This window comes from Neurospora crassa, linkage group I, assembly GCF_000182925.2.
Source record: "Neurospora crassa OR74A linkage group I, whole genome shotgun sequence".
NCBI lineage: Eukaryota > Fungi > Ascomycota > Sordariomycetes > Sordariales > Sordariaceae > Neurospora > Neurospora crassa.
The window spans coordinates 7,205,662-7,226,663 of NC_026501.1; the positions used below are offsets into that span (position 1 = coordinate 7,205,662).

Here is a 21,002-nt window from a genome sequence, read left to right on the forward strand (position 1 = left end):
AAGGAAAAGGGAAATACTGACTCGTCGATGCTGAGATCATCGAACTCAAAGAGGGTTTAAAAGCCAAAGATCGAAGGGAATATAGGTGGAGCTTAAGACTATGAGACTGCCGGAAAAACATCAAGTTCAAGTCTGGTTGAGGTAGTTGAGGTTGTTTGATCACGAACACGAGAATGGATGTGATTGTGGTGCCGTTACCATTTCCAAGCTAGAGTACAGTAGGCCATTCATGTGCCCATCCGGCGGTGAGGTAGAGAAGAATAACGGGACTACTTCCAGAAGATCTCCACCAAGTTGGTGAAGGCATCAGATACCGTGAAGCGGGAATCAGAATCACATGTGGATGGGCGAATGGAAGCTCCAAGCAGAGATGGCTGTTGAAACTTGAAAGAGCGACCCCAGCGTTTGCATAGTACAACCCTTGTTGCGCGGACGGATAGATGCAGGAGGGAAAACGGCCATTCTCTGACCAAACCTGCAAACTGGGGTCATAGGACTAATGTGGTGTGAAGCGGTCCATGGCAGTTTGGCATATGACAGAATATCAGTCACTTATGTCCGCGAAGGGATTTAAGACATTCACTGCGGTGTGCCTTATGGGTTGGCACAGGGCGTTCTTGAACACTGAGCCTCTGCATGGTTCATGCTGGAACATGGAGCAAGGAAAGTCTACTGTTGTCCCTGGTGATGTTTCCTTCGGCTACGGGCCGTTGTCATGAGAGGTACTGAGAAGGGAGAGCATCGAAGCATTGGATGCTGTGGTAGGGCGCTAGTGACGATCGTATTTTGAAAGCAAATATATATCCCAGGTTCCCCTGATTTTTGTAGAAGTCCTTTGCTGCCAAAACCTTCTACAACCACTATAAATCTGAGACAGACATGAATAAAGCTGCGAGATACCGATTCTAACGTGTCGGAAAAAGACCCGAACCCATCATCAATGCCCCTCACCCTCCAATAGGCAAGACTTCCCCCCAAATCCTTCTTCCCACGATTGCGTGCTCAGGACGGTACGGCAGATTTCTCGTTAGCGGAGCGGTACGATTGGCTCTCCATGGTTACCCGCGGTCTGCTACACAACGCCACTCATGCAGTTTGCCATAATGGTGGGATGGCAAAAGGCCTAAGGCTTGCCCTGGGCGTTCCGCAAGGAAAATATATCCTGAAGGATGGGAAGGGGAATAGCGGGGCCTTGATACCGGGCGATGAATCGGAGGCGGGATCCTCTGCCGGTAGGACGATTAGGACGAAACCCTTGGCTTTCGTAGTTCTTCCTTTCAGACCGCGTTCCATGGGACTGTTGACCTCGCCGGTTTCTCCATTTAACTTTGAAACCCCTGAAGACATTCAAGGCCGCTCTGAATCGAGCTCAACAACACCCCTACTTCCGGGCCGTGGCAAAGGCACCAAAAAGCCTGAAAGAATGACCTACACCATCCAACATGATGATACCCTTCATGTCGCTTCTAGCGACTGGTACTTTGGGCATGAGACCTTGACTGTCATCTATCCTCCTCACATCAATCATGCTGAGGACGAGACAGATGACCAAGATTACCAATCCCCGTCGGTCATCATCGTTTACGACAGCGACAATGAGGACGACAGAAGCATGACTGATGCAGCTGGCATGAGCTCAGACTTCGATTCGGACAGCGAATATAGCGGATCGCAACGGGAGCATGTTTCCGACGTCACAACTATCAGCGTCTCGACTGGAGGCGATTTCTCCATTAACGACCTCGTGACGCAGCATAGCGGACTGACTTTGGATGTCAGCTTCCCTTCGACGGTATCTGAGCGCGACTTGGGAAGCATAATGGAGCTAGGGGTTCTTCAGCCCATGGTGAATGCCATGTTGGTTCCTTCCTTGGATCTGACTGGCGCGACCGACGTACATTCGGATGACGAGGACCTAGGATGCACCCATGCGATAAGCGGAGTGGCCTGCCATTGTCTGACGGCTCGAAATCTTGATGCCGTCCAAGATATCTTGAAGGAGCTGCGAAGGGTCGAAAGTCGAGAGCTGAGAAGGCATGAGGCGACTGAGTGGCATCATCCGCGGAGCGAGGCGGACAGAAGAAGCGACCAAGCATGGGAAGAGTTGACAGTGGATCTCCTTTTCTAGTCGGACACCTTCATCGATGGACCTGTATTAGTAGCTAGAGGTTTCGCGGCGGTAAGTCTATTGTAAGGGTGGCTTCGTTTTTGGTCACGATACAATGCGGTACCCGAGATTGGGGCATGGTTGGCGTGGAGATGACCTAGGACTTTATAGAGTCAAACAGTATAGCAGACCTGCTCATTCGCTGGGCGATTAACGCAGATAAGGGCAGGCGAAGCAGGATAACAACGCTTGTTTTTGCTCGATATCAATCTAGGTATGTGATTAGCGTGTGATTGACACTGCTATCTCGCCAACATGAGAACTTACACGAAATTTATGATAATAACTGGCCCTCCTCTTTCTCACAGTGCCCTAGACCTCCTATAGCCGATCGTCGGACTTCTTCCAGCCCACTGTGGACGTAACTCCTCCCACAGCCCCCAGGATGTTGTCGACAACGGACTTGATCAGGCCCTGCCCTCGTCTTGCCCTTGTACCATCACCACCGACGCCGCCAGCGCCACCGCTCGAAGAGGCGTCATTACCCATGGTGGGCAGGACATTGTCACTTGCCGACAAGCTGACAAAGAGGGCGAAAGGAACCAGCCATACACAAATGCCGAAGTAGGATGCGATCTCGGTGAAGGTGGGAACATTGGATGGCATGTCGTAGTAAGAAGTCATGTTTTGATAGGCGCGCTCTTGGTGACGCGAGAAGTGCTTGAACCACAGGTAATGGTTGACGAGAACGAGGCCTGACAGGAACAGCCAATGTCAGCAGATGCATACGAGATGAGGGAGTTGATGTGGGTTGAAAAGGGGCTTGTTTGCTCAAGCTTACCGCATGACAACACGAACAACGGGTCTGTCAATTTGACATAGGGGAACCTCCGCATATTACCCAAGTAGACGACATGGGAGCCAACACTGAGCAGTGTTAGGAAGAAGGGGAATCGGTCGACAAGGCATAGTAGAAGCTGGATGACGATGATGGTGTAAATAAGTCGAGTAAGAAAGCGCTTGGCAACAACGGTATGTTCTTCGACAACTTCGGACAGGTAATATAGACCCGAGGCTATGGTGCAATGGACGCCTTGTTAGCAAATGCAGGCCGGTCTCCCGCAGCAGGCAGCTTCACGGAGCAAGACGTACCAATAGCCAGGGTCAGGAAACAGAAGCCCGCGATGGAGCCGAGATAGCCAACAAGAGGCAGAATCCACATGTTGAGATAGAAGATTGATTGGGTTGGAATTAGACGGGCATAATATGGGAACTGGCTGGTGGTGGTAGGGAGGTCATCCAAGCTGAAGGAATGGCAATGTGTTGGGTTATGGAGATGTTGTTTCTGGAGAAAGGAAGCTCAAGGCTGGTGCCAAGTGGTGAGCCTGGAGACAACCCCTTGTACCCTATGGAAGCTCCCGGTCCCTATTTCCCCGGAGGGTCACTGCTACTTACCCCTGACGTGTTCAATTAAACAGACCGTGTTTTAAAGTGGGGCGGACCGTGACGGTTCAGGTTGCAAGCGAGGAATGTCATCATGGGCTGGAATTGGCGGCCGTTAAGGTACGATAAGGATATGTCGATAAGCTAGGTGCCGCCAATCCCACCAGCGATCGCCCTTGGCGGAACCCCAGAACAACCCCACTTCCAAAAGGGCCCATTGAAACTTTTTTGTGTCCCACCACACCGCTCGCCAGTACCAGCACCAGCACCAGCACCAGGCTGACCAGCAGCACCATCCTGTCAATCCATCCGCTGTCGGCGCATTTCCACTTCTGCTTGTCGCATTCCTGGACAGAAATCACTTCTCTCCTCTAGCCAGTCGTCAATTTCCTTGTTTTGTAATTGTCTAGTCTCAATCCAGCCAGCCCAACATGTCTCGCCCCGAAGATACCCTGTAGGTCCACGACTCGACGACAGCCTCGCGACAAGCACTCCCGTCCTCCTCGTTTTGTGCCCCAAAGCTAACAACACCAGCGCGGCCGATGTCCACTATGACGACACCGAAGCTCGCAAGTACACCACCAGCTCCCGTATCCAGAACATCCAGGCCTCCATGACCCGTCGTGCCCTCGAGCTCCTCGACCTCAAGTCTCCTAGCTTCATCCTCGACATCGGTTGCGGCAGTGGCCTCTCTGGCGAGATCCTCTCGGACGTTCCCGAAGACGAAGGCGGCCCTCACGTCTGGGTTGGCATGGACATCAGCCCGTCCATGTTGGATACGGCTCTACAGCGCGACGTCGAGGGCGATCTCTTCCTCGCAGATATTGGCCAGGGCGTGCCATTCCGCGCCGGTTCCTTCGACGCCGCCATCAGCATCAGTGCCATCCAATGGCTATGCAACGCCGAAACCAGCGACACCGCCCCGTCCACCAGACTTTCGCGCTTCTTCAACGGCCTCTACGCCTCGCTCAAACGTGGTGGCAGAGCCGTCTGCCAGTTCTACCCCAAGAACGACGTACAAAAGCAGATGATCACTGCCGCCGCCGTCAAGGCTGGCTTCGGCGCCGGTCTGCTCGAGGACGACCCCAACACCAAGAACGTCAAACTTTACCTGGTTCTCACGGTCGGCAAGGACGCTACCGGTGGCAAGGACATCAGCACTGTCGTCGAAAACATGGACGGCGTCGATATCCTTGACCAGAGAAAGAAGGGCAAGGGCGGAAAGGGCGAGATCAAGAAGGGCAGCAAGGGCTGGATCATCAAGAAGAAGGAGCAGATGGAGCGCAAGGGCAAGATTGTCAAAGCCACCTCCAAGTACACTGGTCGCAAGCGTCGTATCCAGTTCTGAGCTTCGGGGTTGTTGGGTCTGTTTGTCTCTTATTCACATCTGCATTGGGAAGGCGTTTGGGTGGTTACGGCGATGAAAAAATATGTCTTTTTTTGTTCTGGATTTTGCCATTTCTTTTACGGCTGAAATAACGATACCCGGTTTCTTGATCTCACCCTACAGGACCCCCCCCTTTGGACCTTCCTACGTTCTGATGCTGAATCCCCCTTTAGATGTGATCCTCTGGGCCATGTCCGCACGGCTTCCCCTCGGTGATCTCAGGATAGACGGTATACTGGCGAGAGTAATGTGGCAAGCCTTCCTCATCGATAGTCACCTCTGTCGAAGCCACACTAACCTTGAGGTCCGGAACCTCCTCCAGATTATACTCGTCGCCGTTGAAGAGGGCCACCTTCCACTTCAAGTTGGCGCGCAGATGCGGGATGACATCCTCAGGCTTGAGGCTCTGGAGCTCGCCGCCCACAATATCCTGCAGCAAAGCGGAGGTCAGGGGCACAGTGCCTGAGACGATCAGACCGTTTGCGTTATCCTTGCGGCACTTGCCACACTGGGTTTCGGCGCTCCGTCCCAACACGGACACACGACCGACGCAGTTGAACTCGTCGTCCCAGGTCTCTGGGTCGGGGTTGAACTCGCCCAAGAAGACGATGACACGGAAGGATTGCCCCAGACCGTGTTTCTGGGCGCGAACGTTGACAATCCAGTCGGTGTACTTTCCGTCTGGGGCGAGGTACTTGAGGCTCTCTGGAATTGGGCCTGGTGAAGCTGTCAGCTTGGATGGACGTTTTATGCTCAAGCCGATCATCATACCTGCGGCCGTGCTCGACTCGGCCTTTGTATCCTTAACAGGCACCACCGGCTTCTGCGCCTTCTCCTCAGCGTGCTGGAACACATTATGGACCTTCTCTGCGACCTTCTTGGCCCCGGAAAGCTCAACTGCATGAGCAGCAGCAGCCGAGACGGTGCTCTTGCTCTCCTCGCCAGTTGCCTGCGGTTTCTTCAACGCCGGCGTTCGGTCGGCGACATTCTCAACAAAGTTGGCAAACACATTGCTCCCGTACAGCGCCGTGACAGACTTCCTGATGGCTGCCTGGTACTCCTTTACGGACGAGTACTTCCACTTCTGCGTCTCAGGATACGCGTATCCGAAGGTGATGCTGTCCTTGACCTGCTCAGAGGTCCAAAAGTTGGCAGCAGATTTGTCCCAGAACGGCTCCAGAGGCGTGCTCTTACTCTGGCTTTCACCCTCCTGTGCGACGAAGGTCGAGTAGGGAGCGGGTCGGGGAGTCATGAAGCTGTTGGGGTTAAGGTCTTGCCAGATAGACCAGAGGCGGTCGACGTTACTTCAGATCAAGGGCTTCTTGTCAGCGACGATAACGGAATGGGGCCTGTCAGGCATGACCGATGCAAAGAAAAAAGGGAAAAGGGGAGTGACCACATACACATGGTGCAACCAAAACAGCGGATCAAAAGCCGACACCTCCAGGCTCGACATATGTCCATTTCCGCCTGTCCGATCATGAATCTCATTATGCACATCCTCCAAACTGCCGAAATCACCCGGGTTGGTATTCGGATCCCACCTGTTATAACTGAACGCATCAAAGTCCTTGTAGCTCAGCAACAACAAACTGACATTATTTCTCAATGACGCCAGCTCGTTCGCCAAGATGGGCGCAATCCGCTCATCCCGCGATGCCCCTGTCAGCCGGTTTGGATACCGGACCGTGCTTGGGTATCTGCTCCACGCCGCGCTGAAGTCACCAGGGCTAGGGTTGACCGGGTGGAAAGTAAACCGGTGCAGCGGGTTGTTGATGCTCTTGGTCTTCCCGTCGACATCCACCACCTGTATGGTACGCGATGAGAGGGACTCCGGAAACGCCAGCGTTCCTTTAGGAGGCTGACTAGCCCAATCAAAGTACGGCGCCCTGAAATCCTTGGCGGCCGCGACATACTTGGCTCTCAGCCCCCCTTCGACAGGGAACTTTTGGGCAACGGCTTGCACGGAGGCGTAGAGGGCCTGCTCGTACAGAGCAAGGTAGGGCCTGTGCCAGGTGATGAAGAGGATGGACGAGTGCGTGCAGTAGCCGCCAAAGCCGCTGCTGCCGGGTTGGGACCAGTCCGTGTCGGAAGGGACACCGGCCCACGGCTTGAAGGGCATACCGTGAATGCCAGCGACTTGGTAGTACGAGTCTAGCTTGGCTTCGTCGAGGCCTTGGAAGTCGCGCAGGCCGAGGAGGTAGAGATTGAACTGCTCCGGGTAGTTTTGTTGGAGGTCGCGGAGCTCGCGGCGGAGAGGGACCGCTCCTGGGTGTTTGTGTTAGTACAAGCAGTCATAACGAAGGGAAGGGAGGGTCACCATTGCTGGAGGGAGGGGTGGGTACACCCGTGATGGCAAATTTGATGTCGGTGCTCATGGTTGCTGCTCTATGGCCTAGTGTTCTTGGTTCGTTGTTCTGTATGGGTTGCTTGGTGGTCTATATGTCGTAAGGAGATAACTGCTGATGTAGTACATCAAGGCTTCTCCCATCTCAGGTGACACTTTTTCAACAAGGAAAAATCCAAAGTATAAATACTCTCAGAATTTCCCAAGGCAGACAACTTCCATCCCCTTTGGAAAACCAGCTGTCGTCATTTTTCCCAAGTCACTCCCAGCGAGATAGACCATGATCTTCCACTTACTCAGGTTTACCGCCCCCCAGCGTCCATCCAGCAAGTGACCGGTCAATAAACAGTCAGCTGATTACCTCCTTTTCAGCCTCGTTGGGAAACATGTTTCTCTTTCCCCGCCACTACCAGTTTACCCATTCGGGTTTCTTGTTTCGAGTATCCCGCCCCGATCCCCCGGTTTGTTTGGTGGTGGCGTTCATGAGCTGTTGGTCGGAGTCGGTATGTGTAAGTGTGTGTGTGTGGCTGTCGTCAGCAATCAGCAATATGTTGAGCCGCCCACGGCTCACAAGAGGCTGAGCTCTCTTTTTTTTACCTATCAATCGAGCAATCAAATCAATTTACTGGGTGGGCTTGAATCCTGCGATGCAGTCAGATTCACACAGCTCTTTACAGCTCCTTCCAGTTCCCCCGGACTCATAAGTGGTGTTCCGAGTTTCAGCCCCCCCATCAAATAAATCCATGTCTATCAATGCTTCTCCGCATTTTGTTTACCTACCTTCACGGAAGGTTGGTCCTACGACTCTGAATCACTGCTTGTTTTGTTTTGTTTCTTAGCGTTTTTTCCTACGAAATTCAATAAAGCCTTAACGCAGCAGTACGGGCTATGGTAGAGGTAGGTATCTTCAACCACTCAGTCTGGCCCACCACCCGACGACGACGTCCTCTAAAGATACCTAATCGAGCTTCCTACCTACCTAGGTAGTTAGGAAACTCCCGCGCACAAACATCGCGACGCATTATTGTTGAAGATAGCTAGCTGTTACGGCATACGGTCGATCCATCCGAGGAGGGCTACCTAGGTAGGATGCCAGGGTAGGTAGGTAGCCAGCCGGTGTTGCAAAATCTGCTTTCTTTTTTCTCTTTTCGGAACGCCCGTCATCTTCAGCCCTACACTTGCAAAAAGTCTGCCTACCTGGGAAGTAAAATATATATCTGTAAGTTGATATTGTGCGGATATCAACCACTCATGGGAAAGGCAATATAAAGTAGTGTGGTCTTGGTGTGCGTCATAGGCGCATACATACCTCTACATACGCCGCATGCTGCGTACGTACTTACCATGCGGTACCTATCGATGCAACCCCGGCTACATCTCACATTTGGGGCAATCTCTACCTACATCTGTCCGTATTGATGTCTCCATTCGTTAAGTCCTTCAACGGACAGCAGGGCTTTGGCAACAAATGACTGGAATGCATAAAGTCGTTGGTTTTTGTATGTCTTGACTAAACTAGACACTCAGGTGATTAAGAGGATGGAAGAACCACTTCCATTGAATCCATCCATCCATGGCATATCCCAAGGCACGTAGCCATTGATTGGCTCATACCGACGGTCCGTGTTTGACGTGCTTGCCTGACAGCCAGCCCCCTTTTCTCTTCCTCTACATTGTGTTGGTGATCTGGGGATGTTGTTACCTGCCGTTGGCAATGCTCTTGACCTATACCTTACAAGGTCGTCGTAATGTGGTGGTCATCCAAAGCCTAGACAAGTAGTCCCGATCCGTGGGGATGCTTCAGCGTCGGAACATGGGAGCCGGGAGCCCTATTTCCCTTGGCATCAGCTGCATGCCGACCATGGTGGACACCGGGCGCTAAAAAGACCTGTTTAACTAGGTATCGGTAGCGTACCTGACGCGGTTCCTGTTTGAGTGAGAATATCAGTCATTTCCACCGATAGGCCTTAGTCAAGACCCCCCACTGATAAAGCTTAACCCCCGTACAGGCAGGCGATGGAGATACGGAAGAGACAAAGCGGACCGCTCGGTAGAGCTTGATGGAGCTGAACACGATTCAAGATCAACAACCTAGGCGCCATGAGGAAAGCCCCCTATAAGACCCAAAACTCCTATATTCTGTGTAAATGCTTCGGATTGCTCGGAAATTGCACGACTTGTCTCCCGCCCCAAGATCGCCGGTATATAGCAGACAAATGAAATGGAATTCGTATAGCCAACTCTACGTACAATACAAGGGATAATAGGAGACGGCGAATGCTCCCTTCTCTCCCAATCTACTCGTCCAGGTCAAGAACAAGTAATCACCTCCGTCGTGGTATCTCCAACCAGCCGGCGGCGGCTGGGCCGTTATACAGTGTAAATTAAAGGCGAAAGATGGAAATGAGCGCAGATGCAGTCGGATTAAACCCATGGTCTTTTTCTATTCAGGCCAAGGCTTGTCCTACGTTGCGGGGTATCTTTAGAGAGACTTCTCCATGGAGTCGAGGATGGCGCGAGTGAACTCGTGGGTGGAGGCCTCGCCGCCCATATCGCGGGTGCGGACCTTGCTGTGAGGGGGTTAGCACGTGTTTTTAGTAAAGGCGCAGTGGTAGGAGAACTTACCCCTGAGCAATGACGTCGTAGACGGCGTTGGAGATGCGGTTGGCGTGGTCATCAAGACCGAGGTGGCGGAGGAGCATGGTACCGCTGAGAAGGAGAGCGGTAGGGTTGGCCTGGTCCTTGCCCTGAATATCAAGACCGACGTGACGGCAGCCGGGCTCAAAGACGGCGACGTCACGGCCCATGTTGCAGCCGGGGACGACACCGGGGCCACCGACAAGGGCAGCGGCGATGTTGGAGAGAATGCCACCGTAAAGGTTGGGCATGACCATAACGTCGAACTGCTGGGGCTTGCTGACGCACTGCATGGAGGCGTTATCGACGATCATGTCGTTGCACTCGAGCTGAGGGAAGTCCTTGGCGAGGCGGTTGAAGGTGCCGCGGAAGAGACCATCGGCAAGCTTCATGATGTTGGCCTTGTGAATGCAGGTAACCTTCTTGCGCTGGTTGGCAAGGGCGAACTGGAAGGCGAACTTGGTGATGCGCTCGGACTTGGCGCGGGTGATGATCTTGAGGGACTCGACGACGCCATCGACAGACTGGTGCTCGAGACCGGAGTACTCACCCTCGGTGTTCTCACGGATGATGCAGAGATCGACGTCCTTGTGGCGGGTTTGGAGGCCGGGGAGGTTCTTGACGAGCGAGATGGAGGCGTAGATGTCGAGCTCCTGGCGCATGGCGACGTTGAAGCTCTGGTGGCCGGAGCGGCTGATGGGGGTGTGGAGGATACCCTTGAGACCGAGCTTGTTCCTCCTCAGAGAGGCAACGGCCTGCTGGAAAGCCTCCTCGGTGCGGCTGGCGTTGTCCTGGACACCCGAAACCTCGATCTGCTCCCAGGTAATGGGGACATTGTCGGCCTTGAAGACGGTCTTGACGGACTCGGCAACCTCGGCACCGATACCGTCACCGGGGATGAGGGTGACGGTGTACTTGCCGCCGTACTTGGTGGGCTTGAAGATGTCGGACTGGAGGGTCTGCGCAGGAGTGTCCTGGACGCTGGCGAAGCCGCGGGCGAGGCGGGGGGTGGGCTGGGCAACGGCCCGAGCAAGGCGCTGTAGGGGAAACACATGTTAGTCGCGTGCGTCGACCGTATAGGTAGGTATCGTGAGCATGTGCTGGCATGGCACGTAGCGGCAGCGGCACGGCGCAAGTCTGACAAGCGGGCGTCATGTACGCGACCAATATGCCCGCCATCCGAGATGGTTGTTATTGAGTTTGGAGCGGGGATGACGTCGGGTGGCAGATTTTTGCGGCAGCAGAAGCACAAGGAGCCAAGACAGCAGCAGCAGCAGCAGTATGAGCAAACATACCATGGAGTTTCTGGAGAGCATTTTGAAGGACTGGTTTGCCAATGACCAAGGACAAGAGCGGAGAGGGATTGAAGGAGCGGCGGCCGAAGGGTGAGGGAGGAAAAATATTCGAACTGGAGAAAAGGGAGTTTGAGGATCGAGGTCGAGTCGGGTGAACTGGCAGATTTGGCAGATATGGCTCCCCCCCAGGGCAGGCAGGGCAAATGCCTCACAAAAAACATGCAGAGCCTGGAGCCAGTCTGCTGCTGCCAATGATGCCCTCCAATCGTCTACAGCCCAGAGTGTACACTACGGGATACGCCTGCCCTGCCTTGGTGGGGAACCAGAATTCGGAGAAACCAAGAACAGATTCGACGCGCTAGGGTTGGATAAGGCTAGCGTCACAGGGCGTGTGGCAGGCGTGTGGCCGGCGAGTGGGTGCACGGATCAAGCAGCCCCACCGTGACGTCCTCTGTGCTACTTCCTTCCCGCCTTCTACACACCTTCTACGCGCCCGCTGTCAGTGTGTTCTAGCGCTCCATCTGGCTGTTCAGTGGTGCTAGGTCTGGACATCTGTTGCGAGACAGCTCTCTACACTACCTTATTACCGAGGTAGCTGAGGTAGGTAGCTGGAATCCCGCACACAACCTGAAAGCTCCCACTGACCGTCAGCCCGGGGTCAACCTACCTACGGAACAGACACGAGGACATGCGGTTCGGGGTTCTAACTACCTTCCCGGTACCGTTGGTTCTTGTTTGTAGTGTATTGACGGGTGTTAGTGTTGCTGCCAAGAGATAAAAGCCTTGTGCATTGGTCTGAAGCATCCACTGAAACTGTCGTGTCCTCAGCCTGAAGATTTTGGGGAACCGTCGCCTTGGCCGAATCCCGTCGGCGCTATCGCTTCGAACCCACCATATCTCCGACGTCACCTCCCTCGCGTCAACGCAACGCCTCGCGTCAAACAACTCGGACACACGACGACACTCATCAAACAACAACATGGGTTGGGTCCGAATTTACTTATAATTGCAACTTCCGCAGAAACCGAACAAAATGAGCCTCCCATTCCATTCATGCCCTTTCGTCGTTAGAGATAAGCCATATGTCCATTGATCGGCCATGACGGGATCCACCACTCCGAGTCGCGATCCGCAATGAGGCTCCCTCTCAGGAACCCAGGGTCCGGTCTCAGGGGCTTTGTTTTGTTGATCGCCAGCGACAACATCACTGGTTATCTTCGACCCGCCTTTATCGACCTCGGGTCCGATGGCCGCAATTGAAAACGCGTTGAGACTCATGAGGACTACATATCACCAGGCGCTCGCCTTACACAAACGGCGCATCTCTCCTCAACCTGTACTCTCCGCTTCCCTGCCAGACGACTTCATAGCCCAGCGTGCCTTCTATAATCGCCAACACCATCGGCATCGTTACTGACAAAGGCCTCCTTTCCCCCCTTTTTTCGACGACCTTCATGATTGTCAGCGTAGTCAACGCTCCATTTGCCGCTCTGTCAATGGTCGGCGGCGCATCCTTGCTCTCCATGACGACGTCTGGGGTCCATTTGCTGATGTATTTGTCAATGAGCTTCAGCGAAGCGCCGTGGCTACCATGAATGCTGATCCAACCAGGCCTTGACCCATCGTGGATGGTGATATGGTAGGGCGGGTTCGAGCAGATTTCGGAGAGCGGCGGGAGGGAAGCGACAGTAGGAAAGCTCGCTGGTTTTGGCTTGGTAGAAGACGCAGACGAGGTCGTGGTCGTCTTCGCGTTCGCGACATTCGGCTGTGTTTTACAAGCAGCGGCCGGAGCAGCTCCAGCCGCAGTGCTTGATCTTTCTTCTCCCGACTTCTCGTCCCTCACACTCAACTGCTTCAATGACTCCGTCGCTGTTCCCGTCCACGCTTCCTTTCCCAGCTCGGGGTTCGAGTCCTCCTTATCATTTGCAGTCGTCACGAAGCACGACAACAATTCCTTTTGGAACTCTTCGCGAATCACACTCTCTCCCCTTTTTAACGCCCTCCTCACAAATAGAAAATGCTTCGGCAAGTGCACGAGGAAACCATTTCTCTCATCCGACCAACTCGTACCCAACTGAGTTTTCTCCCACACGTCCAACATGACCCTCAGTTGTCCATTGGCTTTGACCAGACGGGTGAGAAGCCGAGTCAACCAATCATCGTTATCCGGGTGATCAAGAATCGATTGCAGCTCAACGCACCATAATTGCATAATGTCACTGGCTGCTTCGACGAGTGTAGGTTGTAGTTGTTCGCCGAACTCGTCCAGCAGACGCTGCCAGTCGGCTTCAATGATTACTTTGTGTCCGAGGACTCGGCTGAGCTCGGAAACTCGTTTATGGAGAACCGAGTATTCGTCGAGGAACCAGGTGGTGATCTCGTCGGCGATGGAAGGGGGGTAATAAGGAGGCCTTGACGCAGGTTTGTTAGCTGAAAATTCCAGTACGTTTTCCTAATCAATTGATTCATGCTTGTCTCTACTCACGGATCTGCGGTAGACTTGAGGTTTGTCATGTTGTCTGAGTTTTTATGTTCTTGTCAAGAAGAAAGGCGAACTTCGAAATGCGTTTGATGCCCAGAAAATTGAATCCGTCAGAACCATGAAAGCGCAATGAAGACTGGAACAAACGGTCGGATGAGGGGGTCGAGTAGGAAGAAAATGATTCAGATCTTAAATCCAAGGCGAAGGCGTAAAGGCACCGTACCTAACCAACGAACACTGCCACATTGCAATATGCAGCTACTCTCAACAGCTAACCCCGCCTTTTCGTCACCCTGCCCCGTATGCCGGTTTCCCACGCATCGATGCATGAGGGAAAGTTGTTGGGTGATGAGGAAAAGCCAAGTGCTACTGTCATGCATCAAAATGTCGTTGTTGTCAACAACCATTGGGCGATTGTCGGAAACGGTAGCCAGCAACTGTCCATTTGGTAGTAGGCAGCAAGACCACCACGGAATACCCCCATACTTCTGAGGCCACACCCCCAGCTTGAAGTGTTTTGTTCTTTTGGAGCATGACCAATAGCTGGTTATGACAGTGGTCAGGTCAAGCGCAGACTCAAGCGAAAACCGACCTCAGGATGTTCTGACATCTGAGGATCGTAGAGAGACACTCACGCCAGGAAGATGAGTTCATTTGGCCCCATTTTTGATGCTGTCGTTGCGACCGAAGCTTAGTGATTTTGGAAATGGGACCCTTCTAGGTGTCTTTCCGAAGTCGTGGTGAATACCAAGTGGACTCTTGCCAGCTATCGTTTTCGGGAAATCGTATCGTACACGACACAGGAATACCACTGACAAGCATTGAAATAAATGTTCGCGTCAAGTTTTCGTGTTACCATTAATTGAATCATCGAGCTTTCAGCAGATATCCCCAGGTTTTGACCCCCAAACGTCTGTCAACCACCCATTAGTCGAACAGACTCATTATCAGCCACCCGTCACTACTCAGCAGTCTGCAACTGCCCGTTCCCGCTTCCAGATCCGCATCCGTATCCGTCATCCGTATCCGTCATCCGTCCCGTCTCGTCATTAACGCCGTTGCCGTGATTGAAAGGCCGTTACCATCCTCCTCCTTCTTTATCCTTATTCGTCCACACACCCCTCGTTCGCAACATGTTATCCCCGTATCGGCGGCGGCGTCCTATCCTTACGCAAACACCTGAAGCTCCGACGGCGCAAACGAGAACTCGGACAGAGTGCAAGCCTGGACGTTCCAGTAGTACGTATCGCCATTCTTCCACTCGGCGGGAGGCGTCTGGTGCTCTTCGAAGGTGCAGTTGGGCGTCTGCGCGGCAGAAGTGCCGTTGGCCGAGAATATGGCCCTGGGGAGTTCGTCGATGTTATTAGCTCAGACATCATTCTAGTAATTCCAGTCTGGGGAGCTGGCTGGCAGCAGAAAGAGAGAGGGAGCTGCTAGAACTTACATGTTCGCCGCCGGCCCCTCTAAATCATCACACTCCCAAGTCTGCCTCACCTCCACACTCTGACTACTCTTCCAATACCGAAACTGCGTCCGGGACTGTCCTCCCTCAGCCAACACTCTTTCCCCCTTTCCCCCCACACTTGCACCCAAAGTCGAGTTCACCACAGTCGTACAATCATATACCCTCTGCCCATAAAACGGATCCGAGAAATCACTGCTATAAGCATCGCAGAACACATTCAGCTCCGGCAACGCGTTACTAGTCAGATTAAACCGGACCGTGGCGCCGTTGATGCGGTGCGAGGGCGTGGTGTAGGTCAGAGAGGAGGAGTAGTGAAAGTCGGACACGGTCCATTGGAATCCGTGGAGAGAGGTGTTGGTACAGCCTGCGGGGAGGTTGTCGTTGGTGGAAAAGGAGGAGGCGGTCATGGCGTGATTTGAGTTGGAGTTGGGGGACTGCTGGATTGAGACGACGGGACCGGATGCCGATGAAGCAGGAACGGGGGAGGCGGCCACTGAGCGGGAGAGGAGGAGGAAGAGGCCAGTGAGGAGGAGTCCCGAGCGATTGCTGGTTTTGTTCGTCATGTTGGGAGCTTGGGGTGGGCTGTTTGAGGTTGATGGAAGGTAAGATGATGCTGAAGATGGTAAGTAAACTGGACTGAAAAGCCGTATACTACCTGAGGTAGGCAGGCAGGGGACCTGGGTGTTGCTCTGCGCTTGTGGGATTCAAAGTACTTCTGATTCCGTCAGGGTGGGAAGCAGCGAAACAGCTTATATATACCCATCACCAAATAGAAGAGTCCAGTTGGTTCGATCGTATCCCACCAAAGACGTATTTCAGTTCGGACTTCTGAGGTCAGATCAATTGCTTTCACCTGATCTCGATTTCTCTGTTTCCCACACTGCACCTTAAAACCGTCAGCTCGATCCCAACACGTAAGATAAAAGACTACAAAACGCGGCAGAGTGCGGATGTGCCGTCTAGCGGGGTAGTTTCCATGGATGAGCCGAACAGTGAGGCAAGCACGATATGATCGCGCTGAGGACAGGGAACTGCGGCAGGGATAACCAACAACCCAACAACAACTGAACCAGAAACTAGACTAGAATGAACCCGTACATACTACATTGGACTAACAAATCTCGTATTCCCGTACAGTCAAGTAAGACAACTAACAGTCTTTCTGGGCGTGTCGTGATCTTAGCGTTATTCTCGTGGAAGTCACGTTCCGCTTTATACGACCCTAGGTAGAGGTAGTTGGTTGAAGGTTTGGTTTGGTTTGGTTTTGGCCGGTTCGTTGTTTCCTCGTTACTAGTGGTGTTTTGATTACCTACTTGGAAAGGAAAAGAGAAGAGGCTCGAGTAACGTTATCATTTGGGGAAGGGACGGATGTCATTTGTGTACCGTGCCTCAACTTAAGGCAACATGACGAGATCATAGTGCCATTGTTGTTCGGTTAGTTTAGTTCCGTTATGGTAGCAGGCGCGCCTTCCACTTCCTTTTGACGACGACATGTACCTGAGGATGAGTGGAATGTACAGTACTGTACCCTCATTCAAACTTTCTTCAGTTCATGTTACACCGTCCACTCTCTGTGAACGTTCATCACGGCCTGACGACGGGAGTGACAATGGAAAGGGTACCTACGTTTGTGACAGCTGATGTGAACGAACCCTTCAAATGGCAAATCATCTCCCGTGTTACCAGCACGTCAGAATCTTGATTCATTTCCTTTCTTTCTTTCCAAATTTTTGTTTGATGGTAAACACGAATATCTTGGTGCTGTCGCTTGAGTGGCCCAAAAACAAAGCCATCTTCTTCTCGTACACACATCATCTTCAAGATAAAGATCAGCGGGTGGCATGCGTGACCATTGTTCATGTTTCTGCCAGTTCGTTAAACCGCCTACGTAATAAGATGAGTTAATTGGGGATTACTGGATGGCAACGCGGCGGATAGTACCAGTAGTAATGTACTCTTGGTATTTGAGTGATCCTTCTTCATTGTCGGGACACACAAAGCTCGCCCAACCTAAAGAAGCTCGTAGGCGGGGCTCTTACTGTATCAGTCAGTTAACAAGTTGAAGCGTCCACTGTTGAGCCTGATCATGCATAAAATTAGGCAATAACTTTTCACCTTTGAACTGGTCATTGACCGGATTCTACATATCCGGTTCATGTGATCACCGCGAATCAGAACGTGATCAGCGGAAAATAGAAACACTAGATCCGGTCCGGTCCCGAAAGATAAGACAAGAGTGATTGACAGTGTATAACAAGCATGAGACCTGAGGCCTGAATGAACCCATCCATGTGTCGAATGTCTCACGAGACGTGGGCCCGATTTAGGCTTCGTACTAGGAGAGCAAAAATCCCGAACATGTATTTCTATCATCAGATGGTAATCCATGTTCCATTTACAGATCTCAGTCCTGTACTCTATTCAAAAACACCCTTCATAACGGATGCTTTCAAGGTAATAACAGTAGGTAACACGGCTTGATGGAAGCCTTGGTTTTCCCTAACCCAGTCCAATGCTGATCATAACACATCATAGTATCGTCGTCGACGGTCATACATTAAGTTCTATTTCCCCTCCAGAAACATGCCCGCTCCCTGTCTTCACCCCTAACCCTCGCGCATCATTTCACTAACCACCATGCCCATCCTCCCCCAAAACATCAAGCGGCTCGACCCTCACCAAGATCTCCTCCAACAGTCCCTCCAGAAACCCACCCACATCCTTGCCCATCCCCACCGGCTCCGCCTTGTCGTAGTGGTCGATCTCCTTGCACACATGTGCCAGCTTATACACCAACTTGCGTATCTTCTCGTTGGCTGCCTCAGCACGCTGCTGCTTCGGAGTAGGCGGGGCTGGAGCATACCCCGGTTCCGGCCGGTACGTCTGCTGCAGCATGATTTGTCGGCGTTTGAGCGCCTCCTCTAGTGCAGGGAAAATCACGTCGTTAAGGGCGTCCAACTCGCCGCTGGGACTCGGCGGATCAGGCGAAGGAAACGCCAGTGATGTTGATGACGAGGACGGTGTACTGGCTCCGCCATGGTTGGATGAGGTGGAGACTATGCGGCTCCCTGATGGCGACGAGCGTGGCATCTCCTTTGATGTTAGGGGGCTCAGCCCTTGACTCTGATGGTAGCTTGACCTCTTAGGTTGATACTGTCCAGAGGACTGCTGATACTGTGAATCTCGTCGTTGATGCTGTTGTTGTTGCTGCTGCTGTTGGTACAATGACTCGCGCGAAGGTTGATGATAGAGCATTGTAGGTTGTGACTGCTGTCTCTGATGTTGTTGGTACACTTGCTCGCGCGATGGTTGGTGATTTAGCTGACGCTGTTGCTGCTGTGGTTGCTGCTGCTGTTGCTGCCGGTAAAGTGATTCACGCGAAGGTTGATGGTAGAGGGGAGGCTGTTGCTGCTGCTGGAAAGGTTTGCTGGTGTTTGGTGCTTGCTGACTTGTTTGCTGGTTGGTAAGCTTTTGAGGGGATTGTTGCTGTTGCTGTTGTCCTCCTCTGTATGGGGGAATCTCGGGCAACTTCATGGGTCCAGCAGCCGTTCTTGACGATGAAGACGTAGCTTGTTGGCTGTACTGTGATGGAGAGAATGCTGATTGTGGCTGTGTGCTGTTCTGGATAGCCGGTCCGAGGTTCATACCCCCGATATCCCGTCGTAACTGTTCCTGAAGCACACGATCGTAATCTGGAGAACTGCCTAATGGTGTGTGTGCGACCGGCCTGGCTAGTGATGTGCGGGGCGTTGCGGATTCCCTCGATTGATGCTGCTGTTGCTCTAGTTGTTGTATCTGCTGCTTGACAGGCGAACTAGGCACAAGGACTCTGGTCGGAGGCGGCGGCATCGCTGTGCTCGGCGTTCCTACAGGTTTCCTCGCAGGGGATGCTTGCCTCGCGGTGCCCGTCCCACTGGTGTCAACTGCAAGTTTGGATGTCGTCTGGCTAGATTCTCTCCTCCAGTCGTCCCGGTTATCCGCGCTCTCATTAGCTCTCGAAGATCTCGCATTGAGTGTCGACTCGTCCATCGGGTTCAACATGCCGGGCCTGTGAACAACACCGCCGCGGTCACTAACCAGCCGCACTGTGCCAAAGTCCCACATGTCCTCATTGATATGCTTCCGTTGCTCAACATAGTTGTTCTCCTCGGGCTCATGGTACTCTTCGTCATCTTGCTTGTGCGTAGCTGCCCACCGGTTGTAACGCTCAATGAGCTCCGTCAGATAGCTCGTCTTCTTTGCCCGCCGAATGAAGGGATGCTTGAGAAGTTCTCTTGCCGTTGGCCTTTCCTTGGGGTCACGCTGCAAGCACAACTCGATGAAGTCCTTGAATCCCTTGCTGAAGTTGCCTTCCAGGCGTGGGGGCGGGTTCTTGGGAATCAGAAAGAGCACCTTCATGGGATGGATATCGGCATAGGGTGGCTCTCCTTTGGCGAGCTCAAGGGCCGTGATACCCAACGACCAGATGTCAGCCTTGTGATCGTAGCCGCTTTGCTTGATTACCTCGGGGGCCATCCAGAATGGGGTGCCGACAAATGTGTTTTTCTTGGTCATGGTCGCGGATAGCTGACCGGAAACACCAAAATCAGCTAGCTTGACCTGGCCATTGGCAGCAAGGAGGATGTTGGCAGCTACTAGCGGTTAGCACAAGCTGTTTAACGGGACATGTGCATTTGCCAGTTGCTGTCCCTTACCTTTGACATCGCGGTGTAGCTTCTTGTCTTGGTGTAAATAGTCCAGTCCCAGCAGCAGTTCACGAACGATGATGGCGATGTAGTCTTCCCCAATCAGACCGGGCTTCATCAAATCGGCACAGCTGCCCCCCGAGCAAAACTCCATGACGATCCATAGCTCGGCGCCTTTGGCGTAAGAACCATAGTATTTGGTAACGTAGGGCGACTGTAGCTCGGAAAGGATGGCGATCTCCTGGATAATGTCTTCTACTTCGTCCTCGGCGCTTTCAATGTCGATAACCTTGATAGCTACTGCCTGGCCACTCCGTTTGTCGACACTGGGTTTTGAGTAGAGAGATTAGTATGCGGCGCTGCGAGAGCATGGGGGGAGAGACATGGGATAGGTAGGGTACCCTTTGAAGACCTTGCCGAAACTACCTCCACCTGCAAATCACGGTCTACTGGTCAGCAACCGCCGCTTGAATGGCGCCGAGGGCCATGGGCGTATTGGACGCTCGGTGAACCAACCTATACAAAATTCCTTGGTGTATAGGAGTTCGGGGTCCACAGATCCCTCGTGCTCGTCATGATCGCGGTCGGCCATGGCGTACGTAACTTGAGTCGTGCGAAGGGGCGAGGTGGTTCTATTTCAGACGGCAGTGCAGGCGAACGAGGGTCGCATGGGTTGGTTGATTTGCCTGGGACACAACAGTGCGCCAATCGGGTCGGATCTCGTCGTAGGATGTCGCTCGAAGGTCGCAAAGGATTATTGTAGTGGGCAAGATGCGCGACGAGAAGCACTGCACAAGTCGTAGGGCTACGAGGCAGGAGAGGGCGATCAAGGGCGGGAGCGAACGGTGACTAGGATGATGCTCTGGTCTGTTGTCGGTGCAGCCGGGACACGGGGGACTGAGCAAGGGGAAGCTCGAACAATTGGCGGGACCAGGTCAGCCCCGATGACCGCCTGAGTTCCAAGGACGACTCGGAGTGTCGCGAAGCGGGCAGTCTGGGGATTTCAGTTACGCGAGGAGTCGGTCGGACGCTGGAGGGAAAGAATACTGGAGGTTGGAGGGCGCAGGCGCAAAAATGGGAGAAAGGTCAATCAGAATGAAGGAATGGGGACTTTGGAAGGAGGTGTCCGATGTTTACTCTACACTCTGGAAGTT

The 21,002-nt window shown here is 53.0% G+C and overlaps 8 protein-coding genes across 9 annotated transcripts; 2 read left to right on the forward strand and 6 right to left on the reverse strand.

The window, feature by feature from the left end:
• Window positions 1–659: 659 nt before the first annotated feature.
• NCU00779 (hypothetical protein) lies at window positions 660–2,128 on the forward strand (the record flags this gene model as incomplete). Its single annotated transcript, XM_959842.2, has 1 exon — window positions 660–2,128. The coding sequence occupies exon 1, from the start codon at window positions 1,055–1,057 to the stop codon at window positions 2,126–2,128; it is 1,074 nt and encodes a 357-aa protein (XP_964935.1). The 5' UTR covers window positions 660–1,054.
• NCU00778 (sed5 vesicle protein) lies at window positions 663–3,503 on the reverse strand. Its single transcript, XM_959841.3, has 4 exons — window positions 3,260–3,503; window positions 2,949–3,182; window positions 2,435–2,862; window positions 663–2,377 (listed from the first exon to the last, which is right to left on the reverse strand). Exons 1-3 carry the CDS (start codon window positions 3,327–3,329, stop codon window positions 2,489–2,491), a joined length of 678 nt encoding a protein of 225 aa, XP_964934.1. The 5' UTR covers window positions 3,330–3,503; the 3' UTR covers window positions 663–2,377; window positions 2,435–2,488.
• A 270-nt stretch (window positions 3,504–3,773) lies between these two features.
• Window positions 3,774–7,438, forward strand: NCU00777 (methyltransferase). The gene is made up of 3 exons (XM_959840.2): window positions 3,774–4,004; window positions 4,085–5,186; window positions 5,260–7,438. Exons 1-2 carry the CDS (start codon window positions 3,982–3,984, stop codon window positions 4,896–4,898), a joined length of 837 nt encoding a protein of 278 aa, XP_964933.1. The 5' UTR covers window positions 3,774–3,981; the 3' UTR covers window positions 4,899–5,186; window positions 5,260–7,438.
• On the reverse strand, window positions 5,107–7,315 carry T (tyrosinase; the record flags this gene model as incomplete). The annotated part of the gene is made up of 3 exons (XM_959839.3): window positions 5,107–6,241; window positions 6,341–7,205; window positions 7,285–7,315. 3 exons carry the CDS (start codon window positions 7,313–7,315, stop codon window positions 5,107–5,109), a joined length of 2,031 nt encoding a protein of 676 aa, XP_964932.3.
• A 1,244-nt stretch (window positions 7,439–8,682) lies between the features above and the next one.
• tca-6 (tricarboxylic acid-6) lies at window positions 8,683–11,522 on the reverse strand. The gene is made up of 3 exons (XM_959838.3): window positions 11,217–11,522; window positions 9,910–10,958; window positions 8,683–9,854 (listed from the first exon to the last, which is right to left on the reverse strand). Exons 1-3 carry the CDS (start codon window positions 11,235–11,237, stop codon window positions 9,767–9,769), a joined length of 1,158 nt encoding a protein of 385 aa, XP_964931.2. The 5' UTR covers window positions 11,238–11,522; the 3' UTR covers window positions 8,683–9,766.
• Window positions 11,523–11,989: 467 nt separating this feature from the next.
• On the reverse strand, window positions 11,990–14,300 carry NCU00774 (hypothetical protein). The gene is made up of 2 exons (XM_959837.2): window positions 13,702–14,300; window positions 11,990–13,627 (listed from the first exon to the last, which is right to left on the reverse strand). The coding sequence occupies exons 1-2, from the start codon at window positions 13,728–13,730 to the stop codon at window positions 12,523–12,525; spliced, it is 1,134 nt and encodes a 377-aa protein (XP_964930.1). The 5' UTR covers window positions 13,731–14,300; the 3' UTR covers window positions 11,990–12,522.
• A 238-nt stretch (window positions 14,301–14,538) lies between these two features.
• Window positions 14,539–16,059, reverse strand: NCU00773 (hypothetical protein). The gene is made up of 2 exons (XM_959836.2): window positions 15,143–16,059; window positions 14,539–15,040 (listed from the first exon to the last, which is right to left on the reverse strand). Exons 1-2 carry the CDS (start codon window positions 15,724–15,726, stop codon window positions 14,866–14,868), a joined length of 759 nt encoding a protein of 252 aa, XP_964929.1. The 5' UTR covers window positions 15,727–16,059; the 3' UTR covers window positions 14,539–14,865.
• A 1,476-nt stretch (window positions 16,060–17,535) lies between these two features.
• Window positions 17,536–20,997, reverse strand: stk-6 (serine/threonine protein kinase-6). Of its 2 annotated transcripts, XM_011394528.1 has the most exons (4): window positions 20,365–20,997; window positions 20,250–20,280; window positions 19,858–20,174; window positions 17,536–19,794 (listed from the first exon to the last, which is right to left on the reverse strand). In XM_011394528.1, exons 1-4 carry the CDS (start codon window positions 20,438–20,440, stop codon window positions 17,792–17,794), a joined length of 2,427 nt encoding a protein of 808 aa, XP_011392830.1. In that variant the 5' UTR covers window positions 20,441–20,997; the 3' UTR covers window positions 17,536–17,791. The 2 variants fall into 2 exon arrangements, with proteins under 2 accessions (XP_011392830.1, XP_011392829.1); XM_011394527.1 differs by having other exon boundaries at window positions 20,250–20,997.
• Window positions 20,998–21,002: the final 5 nt, after the last annotated feature.